Consider the following 20250-nt stretch of genomic DNA (forward strand, 5'->3'; position numbering starts at 1 on the left):
AAATATAATGCAATAGGAAAAGTGCTAAAATAGAGGTACTTACAAAGTGGCAGGAGAAATCACGGGGAAAAAATGGGCTATGTCAAGGAGGGGACATTCAGGGTAAGCGTCACAGAGGAGAGGACATGTAAACTGAGTTTTGAAGGATATAAGGATTTTGCCATGGAGAAAAATGAGAAGAGGACATTCTAAGAAGAAAGAAAAATATGTACAAAGGTCCATATTTAGAAGAAGCAAAGCTGAAATGAGATTGATGAAATTACAATTTAGAGAAGATAAGTAACTTACCCAAGTGGAGTATGTTATATATAGCTGGTATGTATAATTTGATTTTAATAAGTTAAGTGCTTGTTTGATGTGACTCCATTGTAGCATTTATATGTTGGTGACTCCTAAATTTGTTTCTTCAGACCTGACCTTCTTCCTTGAGCTTTAGACTCATGAATCCAACTATCTACTTGGATGTCTCTACTTAAAGTCAAGTAGGCATCTTGACATACCCAAAACATAATAATCGATTCCACACTCCCCCACCCCCTACCTCATCCTCTCAAAAAGGTTGTTTTTCCCTTGTTCTGTCCTAGCTCAGTAAATGGCATGCCATCTACCCAGGGTTTCAAGCCAATAACCCAGGAGTGATAGTTTGCTCGCTTTACCTCATCTCCATGTGAGATGCATTAAGTGCATTTAGCTCTACCTCCAAAATATATCTCACATCTACCCATTTAACGTCATCAGCAGAGATACCACCCTAGTCCAAACCACCAGCACAATTTCTACTTTGGCCTCCTTGTTTCCATTCTTACCCTTTCTATGGTCCATTCTCCAAATAGCCAGAGTAATCAGTAATCTTTTCGAAAACATTCGCTCATTCATTCATCAAATATTTACTGAGAGAACACTGGAGATGGGGATACAGCAGCGAAGGATGTTAGATCCCTGTGCTTATGGTCTTTCATTCTAGAAGGGGGAGAGGCAATGCACGAGTAAATAATTCTGTACAGTCCAAATGCAATGAAAAAAAATTCAATTCAATAAGCTAAATCTCTTGCTACCTGAGTTGTAGTGAGTTGCTCTCTCAGCAAAACATTTTGAAAGTTTCCCAGCCTGTTTAGATTAAAATCCAAATTCCTTACTCAGACGTGTTATAAGATTCCATGAGCTGTGGTTTCTATTTGTCCCGCCAACCTTTATCAGAGCCACACTTCCTCGCGGCAACTTTTCTCCAGTTGCCCTGGCCTTCTTTCTATATCCTCAGTGTCCCAGCCTTTCCCTTCTGCACACCTGTGTTTGCTCCATGGGGAAGGCTGTTTCCCAGATCTGGGGAAGGCTGCCTCCCCTTCACTCACATATCATCCCATCATTACCAACCTGAACAATAGTCCTGAAAGCAGCTCCCCCTCCCCTTCTCTATCAACGACACGGCTTTATTTGTTTCAATAGCACTTCTCACTTTCGGAAATGATCTTCCTTATTTGTTAACAATGTCTTCTGTTCCCACTAAGATGCTGATCCTCCTGAAGTGAGAAACTTGAAGTGGTTCACCAAAGTATCCCTCAAAGTCTAGATCAGTGTTCTGCAGAAGAGGCTCTAGATAACTACACTGAGTGGCTGAGTGGCCAGATTATTATGACCACCCCATCAGTACTTAATTGACACTTCCAAAAATACTGAATATTGAAAACTTCTTAAGCAAATACTCTCAAGGTTTTATTATTATTAATTATTTGCATAACTAATTCCCTTCATTGTACTGATGGGGTGGTCATAACAATCTGGCCACTCAGTGTATTTTTTGAAAGAACAAATGAATAGCGGTGGATCCCAGGACACACAGCGGTACCAGACGAAAACCAACTGCTAAGCCGCTGGCCGCGGCCAGGCTCCGCCCCCCCCCCGAGCCACGCCCACCCACGGTCTAGCCCAAGGCCTTCTGGGTGAGGCCCTCCGCGCAGGCGCTGTGGGACCGCAGAGCTTTCTGGGTAAAGATGGACGCGCACGATCTCTTTCGCCGGCTCGGTGCTGGGGCCAAGTTCGACGTGAGGCGCTTCTCAGCGGACGCAGCCCGGTTCCAGGTACTGTGCTGGGAGGACGGAAGCTGGGGTCACCGGGAAGGAGCGGGAGCCCTGGAGTGAGCTGGCTGCGGGGGCACCTGCCCTCGGAGACCCCATGCCCTCCCCCCCCCCCCCATGGCGTTCAGTGTACCCAGTCAGGACCCGCTTTCCAAGTTAACGCGTTTCTCGTTCTTGTAGATTTAGTTGGGCTTGGCCGTAGAGTAGGTTGGGTGGCCCCGCCCACCGCCATCCTAAAACGGAAGCAGCTTCCAGTGGAGAGCGCAGATGCTTTGGCTACAAGCCTCCCGGGGTTGGCTTGGCAGGCAGAGAGCCTCAGTGGACGTGCTGCTTTTCAGTGCCGCGCTCCCGTAGCGAGTGACTGAACCAAATGAGAGGGGAGATGTACAAACGGGAGCCTTACACAGGACAGCAGTGAGTGATAAATCGGGAGCAGTTGGGGCCCAATGGTGGAAGATCTTGATATTTGGGACTAGGGACATTCGTGTGAGTGCGCGGCACGTGTGTTTATTTCTCCGACGGGCGGTATAGTGTAGTTATTAAGAGTTTGAAATCTGGGTGGAGGGGGGCCAATTGGGGGAAAAGAGACATATGTAAAACTTTAGATAATAAAAGTAAGCCCTAACCGGTTTGGCTCAGTGGATAGAGCGTCAGCCTGTGGACTGAAGGGTCCCAGGTTCGATTCCGATCAAGGGCATGTACCTTGGTTGCGGGCACATCCCCAGTGGGGAGTGTGCAAGAGGCAGCTGATCGATGTTTCTCTCTCATCGATGTTTCTAACTCTCTAGCCCTCTCCCTTCCTCTCTGTAAAAAATCAATAAAATATATTTTAAAAAAGAAAAAAAAGTTTGAAATCTGGGGCCATTTTATTTATTTAGAAATCTGCCTAACAGCATAAAAGTGTTATGCTGATAAGCATATGTGTTTGTTGATTGGTTATTATTATTACTGATCTAAAGTCAGAAAGGTACCATCTTGGATTTCATTTGCCCAAACACATTTGTCAGTGCAACACGTATTTGGTGAAAGTGTAAAAAAGGTGGGGAGTCATTGGACCCATCCCCTTACTGCTAATACTGCTTGGGTGACAGGAATGCCGTTCTATGGATTTCACTTTCAATATTTTGGGTTTTAGGTAGGAAAAAGGAAATATGACTTTGATTCTGCGGAGGTGCTGCAGGGACTGGACTTTTTTGGAAACAAGAAGTCTGTCCCAGGTGAATGCGGAGAATCGGGAACTAACCAGGAGCTCCAAGATGAAGAGGAAAAGGAAGAGAGCCTAACTGAAAGGAAGAGGGAGCAGAACAAGAAAAAGAGGAAGAGAATGACTTCGGGTTAGTCCTTGATTTCTGTCTTTTCGCTTTAATTTTTTCCAGTTATGAAAATAGTATAAACTTACGGTACAAGTCAAATAATATGCAGTCATTTATCAGTTGATGGCCTTAAGGTCTTTCCAGGCATTTATTACAAATCTTGCTACACTAAAGATTTAAATGCAGCTCTTACTGTAAATGTATTGTCCGTATACAGTAGTCCCCCTTATCGGTGGTTTTTCTTTCTGCTGTTTCAGTTACCTGCAGTCAAACACAGTCCCGATATATTAAATGGAAAAATTCAGACATCCACTGGGGGCCTTGGAACATACCCCTGTGGATTGGGAGTCGGGGGGAGACTAAGTCTATCTTGGGCTCTGTTCTATTTCATTGATTTATATTTCTGTATTCATACACCAGTACCAGCTTTTTAAAAATTATTATGGCCTTATAACATCTTACAAAATTTGGTAGAGTGGTGTTATTGATTAGGCAACTGAGTATTTTCTCCCTGAAGTGTTCTATCAGTGCAAACCCAGTTAACATTTTAGTAGTCTTTGTTGGTAGAAATTGACAAAGGACTTTTATTTTTTTAAGTTAAACATGGCATCTCCCATATAACCCACCTGTTTCACTCCTAGAATTTACCCATGAGAAGGGACAACCTTCGCCCTCACAAAGGCTTGTATACAGATGCTCATAGTGACTTTATTTGTAATAACTGAAAATTATCAAAATGCTGTTCAATAGGGGAAAGTAAGGATGGAGCAATGCATTACAAGGAGCCACGGGGACATTTGGGGAGGTGATGTAAATAATCTTGAATGTAGATGTTTTAACAAGTGTGTACATATGTCAAAACTCCTCAAATTGTGTACTTTAAATTTATTGTATGTCTATTTTACCTCAGTGAAGTTGAAAAAAATTAAAAAGAAATTTTAAAAGTAATTCTTGCTCATTGCTTTTATTAGAATTTTTAGATTATTTTACATATTTATTTTCCCATATAAACTTTAAAGTTAGCCAGTCCAGTTACCAAAACAATGCTGTCATTACTTTTCATTAAACTGTTATTTATAGATTTAGTGAGAATTGCTGTCTTTATTATATTGAACTAGAGGCTCAATGCAGAACATTTGTGCACTTGGGGTGGGGGAGTCCCCCTCAGCCTGGCCTGTGCCCTTTAGCAGTTCGGAAGTCCTCGGGGGACGTCTGACTGATGGCTTAGGCCCACTCCCCGGGGCCTAAGCCATCAGTCAGACATCAGTGCTGCCGAGGAGGTGGGAAAGGCTCCTGCCACTGCTCCTGCACTCACCAGCCAGTCTGGCTTGTGGCTGAATTGCGCTCCTCAGTGTGCATCATATTTGCGTATTACCCTTTTATTATATAGGATAGTCCTTAAGTACTGTGTTGCGTTCATTGCTATTATAAGTGAATTATTTTCTTTCATTCTATTTATTTTCTATCTGGTTGGTGTTTGAATATAAAAAAAGCTGGTTGCCTCATTGAAACCTCTTTTTGTTTAAGTAGGTTCCCAACTAATCTCTTGTTTTCAAGTATAGAGTCATCTACATATTACATAGCTGAAGTAACTAACAAAAGGAAGAGAATGAGTTTCAGAGCTCTGATTTTTACCAATATAGACCCTACCTCTCCTTTCCAATTTCTATACTTTCTTTTATCTAGTTGCAACAGCTAGTACTGTTCTTTTGTTTGTGTGAAGGTATGGCCTGTTTGCTACACCCTAGAATGTTGCACTTAAAATCTTTTAATTTATTAAAAATTATTTTAGAAATTACTTCAGAAGAAGAAGGTTCTACCATACAGTGGATATCATCTGTGGAAGCAAAGATTGAAGATAAAAAAGTTAAAAAAGAAAATAAACTAACTTCAGGAAAGTTGGAGCTTATCAGAAAGGAAAAGGTTAGAAAAATGTCTTAGCCCAAATTTCTCACCTACTGACTTTTTTTTACTGTCCTTGGGTTACTCTGTTGGTAAAAGTGAGTATGGTTTTGTTAAGATGGAAGATTAATTAGTTTGAGTTTTACTTAATTAAAAATTAATGCAAAGTGTTTCATATTCTACTAAAACTTATCCTACCCTTGCTTTATAACATCTGACAATATTTTTTACTATATCCATGGTGACTCCTTTACTGCATTTTTCAGATAAACTTCTTGCGGAATAAACACAAAATTCATATCCAAGGAACTGATCTTCCTGACCCAATTGCTACATTTCAGCAACTTGAACAAGAATATAAAATCAATTCTCGGCTGCTTCAGAACATTCTAGATTCGGGTTTCCAAACACCTACACCAATCCAAATGCAAGCCATTCCAGTTATGCTGCATGTGAGTATGAAGGTCTAGAATGCCTCTGACATTCCTGTGTTTGCTTATTCTCTTTTCTCTGCCTTTGAAATCTGCCTTTCTACCTTATTTCCTCCCCCTGTTGAAATCTTTACCTTGCTTTAAGGTCCATCTCCAATGCCTGTGCTTTTGAAAACTTGTCTTGATCACTACAGCTAGATGTGATCTTTTTCATTTACCAATGCTCCCCTATCACCCAAGTCTCCATGGTACTTAGTGTGTTTTTTTTTCTTGCAACATTTGTCTTATACTTCACACTACTATGTATTGCACTAATTACATTTATCTTTTTCCTTTTACTATAGTGTAAACACTCTGAGAGATTATGTTCCGTTTATTCATCCATGATTTAGTTTATAATTTCTAGGAACTATTTCAGAAATACAGAATTTTTGTACTAACCTGACAGGTTTTTCCTCAATACTTTTTATTATTGACGTATACTTTATATACAATAAAATACATAGTTAAATGTACAGTTTAGTGAGTTTCAGTGATGCATACCCTACGTAAGCATCACCCCAATGAAGAGATAAAACATTTTTATTGCTCCAGAAAATTCTCTTGTGCCCTTTCCATTCTGTCCTCACTCCACCCCTGCCCGGAGGTAACCACTGTTCTGATTGCTATTGACATATATTAGATTTGCCTCTTCTAGCATGTCATATAAGGGGAATCATTCATTATTTCATTTATGGTTTCTCTCACTTTGCATACTGTTTTTGAGACTCATCTATGTTACATACATCAGTAGTTTGTTACTGAGTATAGTCTGTTGTATCACAATTTGCATATCCACCTATTGATAGATGTATGGGTTAACCTAGATTTTTGGAAATTAAGTTTTTCTAAGGTTTCTTTTGGTAGTGATGATTGCTACCTTTTCCCCCTACAAAACCAAGATGGCCTTCATTTCTGGTAGTTATAGGATACCATACTGGTCCTCTTCATTTTCTTTGAGAACTGAAATGAAAATACATTTGAATTATGTTGTTGATGCATAGTAACTTTGCTTTTAATTTTCATTTAAGATTATTTCTGTCATGACTTTAGCTTAAAGCTTTAAAAATCACAGTGACTTACTGAAGATTGTCACCTGTTAATTGCTCTGTCACTCAGGTTATGGCCACTTTTTCTTTCTTTCAGCCATTTTGTTACTTATTTAAAACCTTCCTCAGGGAGTGAGCAGTGCAGATATCAGCACAAAATGTTGGTTTTGTAATTTTGCATTGATAAGGAGTTTAGTGGGAAAGAACAATTGAAATAATGGAAATAATTGAGGTTGAAAATTATCTTTGGATTTGTTATCCACATTCTTTACCCAGTTCAAATGGATGTCAGTGGCAGTGCACAGAAACTCCATTGTGGTGATGGTGGCAGGGGTAGATAATGTTAGAAAAGCAAATATATAAGAGAAGTTAGAAGAGTGATGAGAACATGGATGATTGGATTTATCACATATATTTTTATAGCCAAGAGCATTATTTGATCACTGGTTAATTTAATATACTCTGTTTTTAGGGTCGAGAACTTCTGGCTTCTGCTCCTACTGGTTCTGGAAAGACTTTGGCTTTTAGCATTCCCATTTTAATGCAACTGAAACAACCCACAAATAAAGGCTTCAGAGCTCTGATTATATCACCAACACGAGAACTTGCCAGCCAGGTATGACCGCTTGCTTCTGAAGAGGATATATTTTAGTGTTTCTTATTTGGGGGTAATAGAAAGGTCTCAAAAGAATAAGGCCTGTGTCTTTTGTCAGGTCAGGTATTCTGTACAGAGCCCATTTCTATGTCTTATTGCATATGGGCAAATATTTTCTAAAACATGATGTTAACATTTGTACTTCTTTGGTGAATGCTCTAAGATCCTTGAAGTTGCAAGGCTACTGTAATATACAGTCATTCTAAACTTTATTTTTCTCACCTAGAAAAATGAAAATTCATCTAAGTTTTTGAGAAAGTATAACTGTACAATCATATGCTCCACCTTTCATGTGCTTAATGTGAAATACATGCCAAGTATGAAATAGTTTTATAATAGTACTATATTCTAAAAACAATAAGTAACAGATTGGATGAGTTTTGTTTTTTTCTGTTGAAAATCGTTTATTAGACCTGAAGAAATTACTGATTCTTACTAGGCATTGAAGTTCCAAACTGCTGAGATTCCAGGTTAATCTACACATTAGTACGGGTTTAATTTCAGATATTTATGGAGTTGTAAAGGATTTATTTTTTTAATAATGTAAATGAGATTATACATCTATTCAGGTATTTTAGCGGATGATGTTTTTATCATTTTTTGTTATAGACTCATCGAGAGTTAGTAAAAATATCTGAGGGAATGGGATTCAGAATACACATGATCCACAAAGCAGCAATTGCAGCCAAGAAATTTGGATCAAAATCATCTAAGAAATTTGGTAAGGGATTCATGCTTGAGATGTAGAGCATGAAGGGGATTTAGAAATTACAAATATCCTAATTGACACCTAAGAGTTTTTAAAGTGTAGTCATGCATATAATTTGATTTTTAGAGAAGAGAGATCTCCCTGCTCCCATCCAGTAGTTACATAAATATATACTAGCGATTCTCAATCAAAGGCATTTTGCCCTCTACCCCCACCTCACCCTTCAGGGATATTTGGCAATATCTGGAGACATTTTAAATTGTCACACCTGGGCATGGTGCTACTAATCTGTAGTGGGCACAAGCCAGGGATGCTGTTAAACATCCTATAATGTACAAGACGGCCCGCTACAACAAAAGAGTTTTCTGGTCCAAAACGTCAATGTGCTGGGGTTGAGAAATCCTCCTTTATACTAAATGCTATGGAAATACTCTGTCGACAAGAATAGCTTACATCCCTACCTTTATAAGTCAGAGGATTTGCTTTTTACCTATCCTGTATCTTGAGCTTCTGAGTAAAATTCCATTTAAAGAAGGATTTTCCTGGCCTGGCTAGTGTGGCTCAGTTTGTTGGAGCATCGTTCTGTACACCAAAAGGTCTTGGGTTCCATTCCCCATCAGGGCACATACCCAAGTTGCAGATATGATACCTGGTCAGGGTGCCAGGGTGCGTACGGGAGGCAATCAATTGATGTTTCCCTCTTACATCGATATTTCTCTCCCTTTCTCTCTCTGTTATCAATAAAAACATATCCTTAGGTGAGGATTTAAAAAATGATAGAAAAGCATTTTCCTTGAAAAACATGTTTGAAAATCAAGCTGTTGGATTATAGTGTTCTTGCCTCTTAGAAGCTGAGAGGACAGATCAAATATAATAATACAGAAGGGATATACTAATTTGTGCTAGGATGGATAAAAAAAAATATGTATGTTAGCTTACTGACAGGGAAGAACTTTTGTGTTGGTGTAGTGAGTATGACCACTGCCTCCTCGCCCCACTTCAGGTTATTAACTGAAAATTCAGGAGCCTTAATTTTCTAGTTCAAGAGGGATGAAACTTGTCTTTGCAATTTGTACCATTTGTTTTTTCTGTAGATATTCTTGTAACTACTCCAAATCGACTAATCTATTTATTAAAACGAGATCCTCCAGGAATAGACTTAACAAGGTACAGGTGATATTTTAATGTCTTTTATATGTGCTTTTCTTTTAGTTGATTATATTTTGTCCTCAATTGCTTGTATAGTTGCCCTTTGGAGCTTACTACCTACCAGCTTTCAGTAAATGTTGGTACTGAGAATAATGGTGTTCATTAAACTTACAGGAAAATAACTATCTGGTCTAGAAGAAAGTCACAGATTCTGATAAGCAGTTAGCACAGAATTCCCCTAGATTTTCAGCAGTGGTGATGGAGTTTATCAGGTTTATGTGGATCTCTGTTTTTTGCTAACGGAACTTCATATCTTGGAGGCTAATGAAATAGTTATATTAATTTATGTTTATCTTACTTTACCTTTTCTTGCTTATTTTTCTTGTACCTTTTTGTGATAATGGTATGTGGGTCTGAGAAGCAGCATTATGGTTTGACTTCTTCATGTGTCCTCACAATTTAGTGAAATGTCTTGAATCTTCTAGTTTAATACCCACAAGTTGTCTTGTTATTTCTTAGTGTTGAATGGCTGGTAGTAGATGAATCAGATAAACTATTTGAAGATGGCAAAACTGGGTTCAGAGACCAGCTGGCTTCTATTTTCCTGGCCTGTACATCCCACAAGGTCAGAAGAGCTATGTTCAGTGCAACTTTTGCATATGATGTTGAGCAGTGGTGCAAACTCAACCTGGACAATGTCATTACTGTGTCCATTGGAGCAAGGTAATTGTTCTGCATTATCCCAGTTTGGGGGGGGCGGGGTTGTTTGTTTCATTTACTTGGAATTTCAGGTGGAGGGAAGCAAAAATTGGCTCTTGCAAACTATAAGGTATGTTTTCTTCTCAGGAATTCTGCAGTAGAGACTGTAGAACAAGAACTTCTCTTTGTTGGATCTGAAACGGGAAAACTTCTAGCCATGAGAGAACTTATTAAAAAGGTACATTTCCAAATAAACTTTTTGATAAAGTTCACTAAGCCTTATATTATTAGTGGGGGGCTGAGCACTATACCTATATCATATTTACTAATCCAGTGGTAAATTGTTAAGTACTTTGGGCCAGCTCTTCTCCCAAGGTGGAGAGGTTCCACTGTTCATATATAGTAAGCTTCCTATTCCCAGCTCAGTAAGCTAGGAAAAGACCTACCTGATGCCCTGAAAGCCTTTTTCCACAACTGCATATGTATCTGCCCTCTGCATCTCTTGTCCCCTTCCCCAGTTTCTCTGCTGCTTTCTTATTGAACTGGGGCATTGTAGAATGAGTAGGACAATTTTCTGTTTGTATCCCTTCAGTAAATATTGAATAGAAGCCATAGTTAAAAGGCTACATACTGAAGGGTTAGGGGGAGGCTATTGAAATATAAATCTAAGCTCTGCCCCTAGAGTTTAGTCTTCTTTAGGAGCTAAAATAAAGATACTTGTGTAAGATAGTTTGTGATAAAATGCCATAAAAGGTTATAGAGTGCTTTTCTTAAATATTCATATAGTTATAATGGGGCCATAAGGGTGAATTGAATTGGTTGGGGGGAAATGCTACTAATCTGGGCCTTGAAGGATTTGTGGGATTAAAAAGTGAAGTATTAGTGGCAGGAGGAGCAGCTGTTGTAAAGTCTCAGAGATGGAGCTGAATACATTGAATGTGTTTGGAGATTAATGAAGAAGTTACCTAAGGAGAACATTTATAGTGGAATTAAAGATAATCAGTTTGGACAGGAGAGTTAGGGTCAAGTTAAGAGAAACCACTAAACATTGTTGAGTGTGGCCACATAATTTTTAAGGAAAATTAAACTGGTATATAAGGTGGATGGTAATGAAAAGAGATTGAAAGTAAACCAATTAGCAGACTATTAAGTTAGGCTGTTAGACATAAGGAAGAAATAAATAAAGGTGAGAGCCTTAGTGGAGGGTTAACAGTAGTTGGAGGATGAACAGGAAAGGTGTTTGCAAGTACCTGGTGGTGACAGGAGCGGTTAAGAGTGTTGACTCTGGCTCCAACCGGTTTGGCTCAGTGGATAGAGCGTCCGCATACAGCGTCGGCCTGCGGACTCAAAGGTCCCAGGTTCAATTCTGGTCAAGGGCATGTACCTTGGTTGCGGGCATATCCCCAGTAGGGGGTGTTCAGGAGGCAGCTGATCGATGTTTCTCTCTCATCGATGTTTCTCTCTATCCCTCTCCCTTCCTGTCTGTAAATAAAAATCAATACAATATATTATTTAAAAAAAAAAAAAAAAAAAAAAGAGTGTTGACTCTAGAGCCAGACTACCTAGATTGAAAGCCTAGCTTTAGGCAAATTAAGCTCTGTTCCCCAGTTTCCTCGTCTGTAAAATGGGGGTAATAATATCTACCTCTTACAGTTGTTTCAGTGTTAATGAGTTCATACACATATAGTACTTATAATAGCGGTTGGCAAATAATAAATGCTATGTGTTAGTTTTAAAAATATTCTTAAGGGTATCATTTAGCAATAGGAAATGCAAGGTTTTTCACAGATACATAGGATTATACATCAGCTTTAGATTTGTGAATGTTCTGAAATCATGTTAGATTTTGTGTAAATGTGTGGTTGCCTATTAGAAAGTTTCATTGCTTTCATTAGATTCTGAAAGTTGTATGAACCAAAATAAAAAGATTAAGCCCTAATATAGGCAGTTGAAAATATACAAAGTTGGTTTAGAGAGAGGCAGAGTATGATATAAATGTAAAAATCATTTGCTTAGAGCTGGTAGTTTATAACTGAGACTTTAATAAGGTAAATATTATATTGAGAGAACTGAGAACCAAGAACTGAGATTTCGGAGAATACCCACAGTTAAGATAGATAATGAATTAAAAACACAGTCATTACATTTTAAATAGAATCAAAAAAGTTCTGAGGCACAGAGGCCGAGAGATTATTATTTCAAGCAGTAGGAATCCATTGCTGTAGAAAGGTAAAGGGGGTTAATTAGACAAGATCATTGGAATTTTCAAGATGGAGAGTACAGTTCAAATTGGTGGAAAGAATCCATTATAGAGAAGGGATGATGAGGAAGGTAGGCAGGTTAGACCACTGGTCCTAGAAATTTGGCAATGAAAGTACACTACATTGAATTGGATTCTTTTATGAACTAAAATCGTATAAAATACTATGATTATATTCTTAATTATGGGTTATGTGTACTGATTATTGCATTTCTTTTTAGGGTTTCAATCCACCTGTTCTTGTTTTTGTTCAGTCCATTGAAAGGGCTAAAGAACTTTTTCATGAGCTCATATATGAAGGTATTAATGTGGATGTTATTCATGCAGACAGAACACAGGAACAGGTAAAGTCAAATGTATACTCTCAAAATGATAACTAAATTTTAAAAATGTTTTCCATTCCTAGAGTGGTACTAAAACATTTACTATATGTTCTATTAACCAGAGAGATAACACAGTCCAAAGCTTCCGAGCAGGAAAAATCTGGGTCCTTATTTGTACAGCCTTGCTAGCCAGAGGGATTGATTTTAAAGGTGTGAACTTGGTGATCAACTATGACTTTCCAACAAGCTCAGTGGAATATATCCATAGGATAGGTGAGTTGTCCCCTGCCTCCACACTCATCCATTTTAGCACCTGTGCTATTCCCTACAAACATGATCAGTTTTTTAATGCTGTGAAAAATCCACCTTTATATGTGAATTTGGAAGGTCTCTTTTCCCCAAAAAGTGTTTTTTAATGGTCTGGTTTTTCTTAGGTCGAACTGGAAGAGCAGGGCATAAAGGAAAAGCTGTTACATTTTTCACTGAAGATGATAAACCATTATTAAGAAGGTAAATTAGGAAAAATAACTTCGTGTTAAGTTGATTCATTATTTTTATATGTATACACAGTTAACAGATAATTACCAAACATCTTTGTCCAAAATTCTGCTATAGTAGTCAACTAAATTTTAGCAATGAGAAAAGGAAAAATGACCAAAAGGCCTTATTTTTGCCTTTCGATTATTGTCTATATATCAACACTAATAAAAGAGAAAAATGGTAATTGGCGTACGACGATACCCTTTTCATTGGCTAATCAGGGCTATATGCAAATTAACTGCCAAGATTGGCAGTTAACTGCCAACAAGATGGCGGTTAATTTGCATATGTAGGCACAATGCAGGGAGGCGAAAGGGAAAGCAGGAAGAAGCCCCCTGCCACTGACAGTAATCGGAAACCCAGGGGGGAGCTAAGAGCTGGGGGGCAGGGCAAAGGCGGCCCTGGGGCCACCTTTGCCCTGCCCCCCAGCCATGATCAGAGAATCAGGTGCCTTTTCCACCCTGGCCAGTGATAGCAGGAAGTAGGGGTGGAGCCAGTGATGGGAGCTGGGCACGGTTGAAGCTGGCAGTCCCAGGAGCTAGGGGCCCCTTGCCTGGGCCTAAAGCGAAGCCCACAATCGCGGGGCCGCTGCAGCTGCGGGTCCCCGCTGCCCGGGCCGGACGCCTCAGCCAGAGGCATCCTGCAGGGGCAGGGGTGGAGCCCGCGCGATCGAGGCGCCCCCCGCTGCCACTGCAGGTCCCCGCTGCCCGGGCCGGACGCCTAGGCCAGAGGCGTCAGGCCTGGGCAAGGGGCCAATCCTGCGATTGGAGGGTGATGGGGGTCAACGCCTGAGGGCTCCCAGTATGTGAGAGGGGGCAGGCTGGGCTGAGGGACACACCCCCCACCACCACCACCCAGTGCACGAATTTCGTGCACCGGGCCCCTAGTATATATATAAAAAAGCCTAAGCGATCGGAATGACCAGAACAACCAGTTGTTATGACGTGCACTGACCACCAGGGGGCAGATGCTTAATGCAAGTGCTGCCCTGTGGTGATCAGTGCACTCCCACAGCCAACCTCCCTCGACTGTCCAACCTCCTGTGATCGCTCCCCCCAGCTGGCAGGCCCCTGGGCTGGGACGGGGAACCAGGGATGGGTGGTGGCAGATGCGGCTCCTTTCCCAAGGGCCGGTGGCCAACCTCCCGTGCCATGTCCCTCCCCCCAGCCAGCAGGCCCCAATCAACCTACCGTCTGCCTGCTGTGGTGGTGGCACCCCAGTGAGGGAAGGAGGAGGGGCGAGGCGGGGAACTGCGTGGTTGTGGGGCACGGACAACGGTGGCATAGGCAGCTGGCATTTGTTCCTTCCTCGCCCAGCCCGGTGATCATCGCCTCCTCTCCAGCCTGGCCCCAATCAGCCCTGGTTGCCAGTTAGGCCTAGAGATCCCACCCGTGCATGAATTTCATGCACCGGCCCTCTAGTTTGTTAATAATAACAAATATTCCAAAATTCCAATAACTCAGAATTCTCCCAATAGCCACCAGTTGAAATTATTTACAATGTAATATTATGGTTTTTGAATGAGTGATAGTTTAAAATTAACCTCAGTCTCTTTAGCCTCATCAAGATTCTTACTATAGTGCATCCTTCCTATTACTCTTAGGGGCAGATGAAGTTTTATATTTAGTCGCAGGAGCACACACCAATATTATTCAATTGTAGCCCCTTGAGGCCTGGATAACATATGATAGATATAATTTTAGAATCATGGGTTTTAATTTAGCCCATTATAGATACTAATATAGAGGTTGAGTTTCCTACATTTTGGCTGCCTGCAGAAAATGTAGCCTGATGATAATCAGTAACACATCACATTTCTAACAGTTGAAATTGAGTTGTGGCCCTAGCTGGTTTGGTTCAGTGGATAAAGCATTGGTCTGAGGACTGAAGGGTCCCAGGTTCAATTCCGGTCAGGGGCACATACCTTGGTTGCAGGCTCCTTCCCGGCCTAGGCCCTGGTTGGAGGCAACCAATTGATGTGTTTATCTCACATCAATACTTCTCTGTCTTTCCCTCTCCCACTTTCTCTTAAAAAAAAAAAAAAAAAATTGAGTTGTGGCTGAAAGCAATTTGTACTTTGAGTTTATCTGTTTTGGCAAAGATTTTGATTTGTGCCTTCTGAGCCGTGGCTCTGAAAGCCTTGGTTTTGCTTTGAGCAGACTTTCACATGTGCATGTGTATGGCAGTATGTATTCCAACCGCCTAGATTCACCTAAAGTTTCCTCAGCAACTCCAAGCATGTGAATTTGATGACCCCCCCCCCATGTCAGCGTAACTATGCACCTCCATTTTTCGTCTGAGAAATGGGGATAATGATAATACTAAAAGGATTATTGTGAAGATTGAATAAGTTACTATACATGAAAAACCTAATACAATACCAAACCCATAGTAAGTACTATCATTTAATAGATTTAAGCCTGACTCTGGCTTCAGTCAGTTTCTCATCCAAGGTTGAGCTTAGAGGCTTTTTAGGGCTTGATAAAATAAATGTTGAGCAGAAATAGCTGCTATCTAAAATTATGCATCAATCATTGATTTTAGTCCAGCAGACATTCTGTTAGTAATCCAACGTGATTATATCTGATGGTAATTGATAATACATTAAAATACCGGATTATTTTCTTGCTTGTGTAGCTTTAGTTCCTCTTATATTGTGCAGAGGGTGCAAGTTCATAAACATTTGTTTGATAAGATACAAATTTATGTTAATGGGTACCTTTTTCAGCGTTGCCAATGTTATACAGCAGGCCGGATGTCCTGTTCCAGAATACATAAAAGGTTTCCAAAAACTATTAAGGTACAGTCTTGAATTTACCAGACCTTCTCTCTTCCTGTCTTTGCATATACATTCTTGCTTTCACATTCTTACACATAGTTTTAACAATACTATTAATTTTTAGAACATTTTAAGATAAAAATTTTCCTTGTAAAATTTTTGTGAATACTGTATGTTTTTTAAACCTTGCTAGTTTTCTCATCCTTGAAAGTTTAAGTATTCAGACTTTTTAAAAAAATTACTCAATATGCGTGAAATATATTTGGATTTTGTTTTAGTTCATAAAACTGGTAAAAAGCAGTTAATTGGCCAAAATCACACTCTAATGCTTACTGGCACAGAAATAAGGCTGACATGGGACATATTTTAGCCATAATCACTGCCTTTTAAAATTGATTGAATTTACCATCCCTTTTGGTTACCTCTGTAAATGCTATTAGGTAGTCTAGTATATAAAGTGGATACAAGTGTGGGTAAATCAGTGAGCAGATAAAAAATGAACTTTGTGACAAGAATCAAAATTAGTTTTAGCTTTAACTTTTAAATTAAGTTACACTTCATTTAGTTCTTTCCTCTCTTTGTAACTTTCAGCAAACAAAAGAAAAAAATGATTAAGAAGCCATTGCAAAGGGAGAGCATTAGTACAACTCCAAAATACTTCTTAGAAAAGGCTAAGGATAAACGGTAAGTATATGGTGAGAAAATTAACTGGTTGTTTTCATAATATAATTATAGTAGGCATTACTTTTACTTAGGATAAGCTTTTTAGAGGTAGAATTAATAGGTTTACAGTCTGTTATAGATTGTAATAAAAGCAATATATCTTAGGTTAGGGGAATGATTTGGGAGTTGGGATGATTCGGTCTTGGATCTGTTTTTTTCCAGTTCTGAAAACAATAATTTACTATAAATTAGAATTGCATTGCCCACCATCTCCACCCATCTTGCATCAGGGCATGCTACTGAGGCCAATAGTTAGGACTTACATTGATGGAATCTTCCTTGAAGCTCTATATTCTGGGCAGGATTTCATATAATCTTAGACTTATGCTGACGCACATTGTAAAACCTATAAAAAGTATGACTTTTGGTTAAAAAAAATTGTAGTAGTATGGCTGCATTGAATGAGTTTTAAGGATAGGTGTGGTTTTTTTTAGCATACATACAGAATTGCTAGGAAGCAACATGTTTTGATAGGAGTAGGCTAATATATTCTGAACAGTACTAGTATTTCTACTATTTATGGAAAACGACACTCTTCAAATTCTACTAGTACCCGTTAATATATATTATACATGAAGTGTAGGCATTTACTGAGTATCTATTGTCCTGCTGGTACTTGATGGTGGTAGTTTATACAAATGTATACAACGAGACTTGTTTCCGAAGTTAGTATGCAGGAAAAAAAAAATAGAGAATAAATTTTAAATAAAGTAGAAGTTTAGAGAAGGGAAATTTGTTGTGGATTAGTGTAGTCCCAGAAAGTTTCAAGGAAGTACACCGATCTTTAAGGATAGGTAAAATTTAGGCATATAGAAGGAACAAGGTGAACAGAGACACTGGAATGCACTTTCCTTCTAAGTGGAACAAGAATCTTACCTGACATTTTGTATTGTGGGAAATAATGTTCAGTTCAAGTATATAGGGAGTACAGTGTGTTCCAAAGTTTCAGTGAGTTTTAAGCTTTAATCCCTTGGGAAAAGTAATCCTTGAAAAAGTAATCTTCTTAACTTGTACTTAGTTTCGTGAGTTCTTAATAGGTTTTTTAATTTTTTGTGGCAGCAGTTTTCTGGGTGACATTTAGACTAGTAGACTGGTAGAGGAGGCCACTCTGCTTTGCCAACCTAATGTGTCTCAGATTTTATCTTTTTGGCCACCTAATCTCTCTCTTTAGACTTCTTTTTAGTGGGCATTAGAACCTTGTTCTTCGGGTGAGGCTAAAGCTAGGATTGCAAATGCAATTTTAGGCATTGAGCAGCAGCTGATGAAAGTTTTTACAACAGTTGAAAATTAACTTAGAGCATAAGATGGTGACTATTATGATTTTAATAAGAAACATAAATATCTTAATTAAATGTTGATTTTTGTCCGTTTGTAGCATTTATGCTTTTGAAGTTATTAAAACTTAAAGATGCACTAAGATTTTGAGGACACTCAGTATAAATATTGTCACTTTAGACACTTAAGATGCTCTTTTCATTTTCTTTACAATTAAAGGCCATACTTTTTAATTTTTTTTTTCCAAATTAAAAGAGAAAGTTCATTTAGAAAGTTAAACAGAAGTAGTAGAAGTGAGCCGGCTGGGCTGCGTAGGTTCAAGAAACAAGTTACAAAGGCTAAAGAAGGGCCCTTGGTGCTTAGGAGAGAGAAAAGCAAAGGTAATGTACCTGGCAGGGGAAGAAGAGGGAGAAGGGAAAGGTGCCTGTGTGCTCCTGAGAGGGAGAGCGTGCCTAAAGGCCATACTTCTTAACATAGCCCACAAACAAGAACTGATCTGACTCTAGCTTAGTTTTTCAGTGTAGGTGTCCCTTTAATGATGCTGTCCACACCTGTAGCCTCAGCTCATACCTCTAACGCTTCTGTCCATATCTTCAGTCCCAGCTTCTCAACCTGAAAATAATACAAACTCTGCCACTTGGGATTGACTGCAGATTAAATTTGTTAATACACACCTGAGAACTTTGCATTACTATACTATGATACGCAAACATTGATTATTTTCTCAAAACTCACTTCCTTTTCCTGTTAACATTTAGTTGAAGGCATTCACCAGACTCTAAAATCAGACTGTTGGGGTTTACCAGTGTGTGATGATAACATATAAGGCACTTATAACAGTAATAGCACTTGTGAACTCTTACTATTAGGTCAGAATCTGTCTTTTATACCATACTGGAGGCCTGGTACATGGGATTTGTGCGGGGGGAAGGGGGAGGACGGACCTAACTAAGCTGGCCGTCAGACATCCCTCTCGCAATCTGGGGCTCTTGCAGTCCGGGACCCCTCTCTCCTAACTGCCCGCCTGCAGCGGAGGCAGGAGAGGCTCCCCCCACTGCTGCTGCACGCACTGACCACCAGGGGGCACCTCCTGCGTTGAGCGTCTACTCCCTGGTGGTCAGTGCGCGTCATAGCAACTGGTCATTCCACCGTTTGATCAATTTGCATATTACGCTTTTATTATATAGGATTGTAGTGTAGTGTAGTTTATCATGACCTTTCTGTCTCACTTAGGTGATTGTGGTTTTCTAAAGAGCAGTGACCTAATGCAGCAGTCGCCAACCAGTGGTGTGTGGACCACTGGTGGTCCGTGAAGTCCAAAAGGTTGGGCGACCACTGACCTAATGCATCTTTGTGTTCCCAGTGCCTCATATATTTGATTATATAGTAGGTTTCAGTCAATGTTTATTAAACTGGTAGACTTTTGGAAAGTACATATACGTAGAATTTCTGATTGAGCTTTTCTTGTCACAGGAAAAAGGTCACTGGTCAGAACAGCAAAAAGAAAGTATCTCTTGAAGACAAAAGCTAAAAAAAAATATTTTTAAAAAAGCTATATCAGAAACATCATTTTGTGATCTCAACATGAATGTTGTTTACATGGAATACTTCATCTTAAAATCACCTGTAGTCAACTACAAGAACATGGGACTGGTGAAAAATGATCATGAACTTTCAGTGCATCATGTCAAACTTCTAAATGATTACACGATGAAAACCACATTCATTGACATTTCTGTGGTTTGGCTCCAGAGAGATACTTCTTATAGAAGAACAAAAGCTTATGCTACAAATAAAATACCCATATGTGGTGAACTCGTAAGGATTTTTGCCTTCAAGTGTGAAGGAAGGTGTGATGTATGTTTTAGAGAGACATTTGGAACCAACTTTCAAAGTAAAGCCTTGAAATTGAATGTCTCCTCTCTCTCCCCCCACCCCAGTCTGTTTTTGTTTGTTTTTGAATGGACACAGACTATCTACCAAGAAGAAAGCTACTGCTCTTTATTTTACTATTTTTTGATGGCCTTTTATGGTGTAAACCACAACAAAAAGATGCCTCTTCTGTGGCTGGTGTTCAAGTTCTCTAGGATTTTAAATTCCTTGGTCTATTAAATATTCATATATTTCATTGGTAAGGTAGCTCATACTTTACCTGTTTAATGTTGTAACTACAAAATATGGTCAGCCTATCCCTTTTTATTTTAAATGTATTTTTTAAAAAAGAATTTATTGGAGTGACATTGGTTAATAAAATTATATAGGTTTCAGGTGTACAATTCTATTATATATCATCTCTATATTGTATTGTGTTCACTACCCCAAGTCAGGTTTC

General features: G+C 39.3%; 1 protein-coding gene across 2 annotated transcripts; it reads left to right on the plus strand.

The window, feature by feature from the left end:
- The first annotated feature begins 1960 nt into the window (after positions 1 to 1960).
- On the plus strand, positions 1961 to 20185 carry DDX52 (DExD-box helicase 52). 2 transcript variants are annotated; one of them, XM_059669680.1, is made up of 15 exons: positions 1961 to 2075; positions 3208 to 3406; positions 5178 to 5308; positions 5554 to 5739; positions 7279 to 7422; positions 8071 to 8182; positions 9265 to 9337; positions 9839 to 10042; positions 10166 to 10256; positions 12500 to 12622; positions 12724 to 12874; positions 13036 to 13111; positions 15870 to 15941; positions 16512 to 16604; positions 19392 to 20185. In XM_059669680.1, the coding sequence occupies exons 1-15, from the start codon at positions 1989 to 1991 to the stop codon at positions 19447 to 19449; spliced, it is 1800 nt and encodes a 599-aa protein (XP_059525663.1). In that variant the 5' UTR covers positions 1961 to 1988; the 3' UTR covers positions 19450 to 20185. The 2 variants fall into 2 exon arrangements, with proteins under 2 accessions (XP_059525663.1, XP_059525664.1); XM_059669681.1 differs by lacking the exon at positions 1961 to 2075 and adding an exon at positions 2297 to 2486.
- The last annotated feature ends 65 nt before the right edge of the window (positions 20186 to 20250 follow it).

Source organism: Myotis daubentonii, chromosome 16 (assembly GCF_963259705.1).
Source record: "Myotis daubentonii chromosome 16, mMyoDau2.1, whole genome shotgun sequence".
NCBI classification, from domain to species: domain Eukaryota; kingdom Metazoa; phylum Chordata; class Mammalia; order Chiroptera; family Vespertilionidae; genus Myotis; species Myotis daubentonii.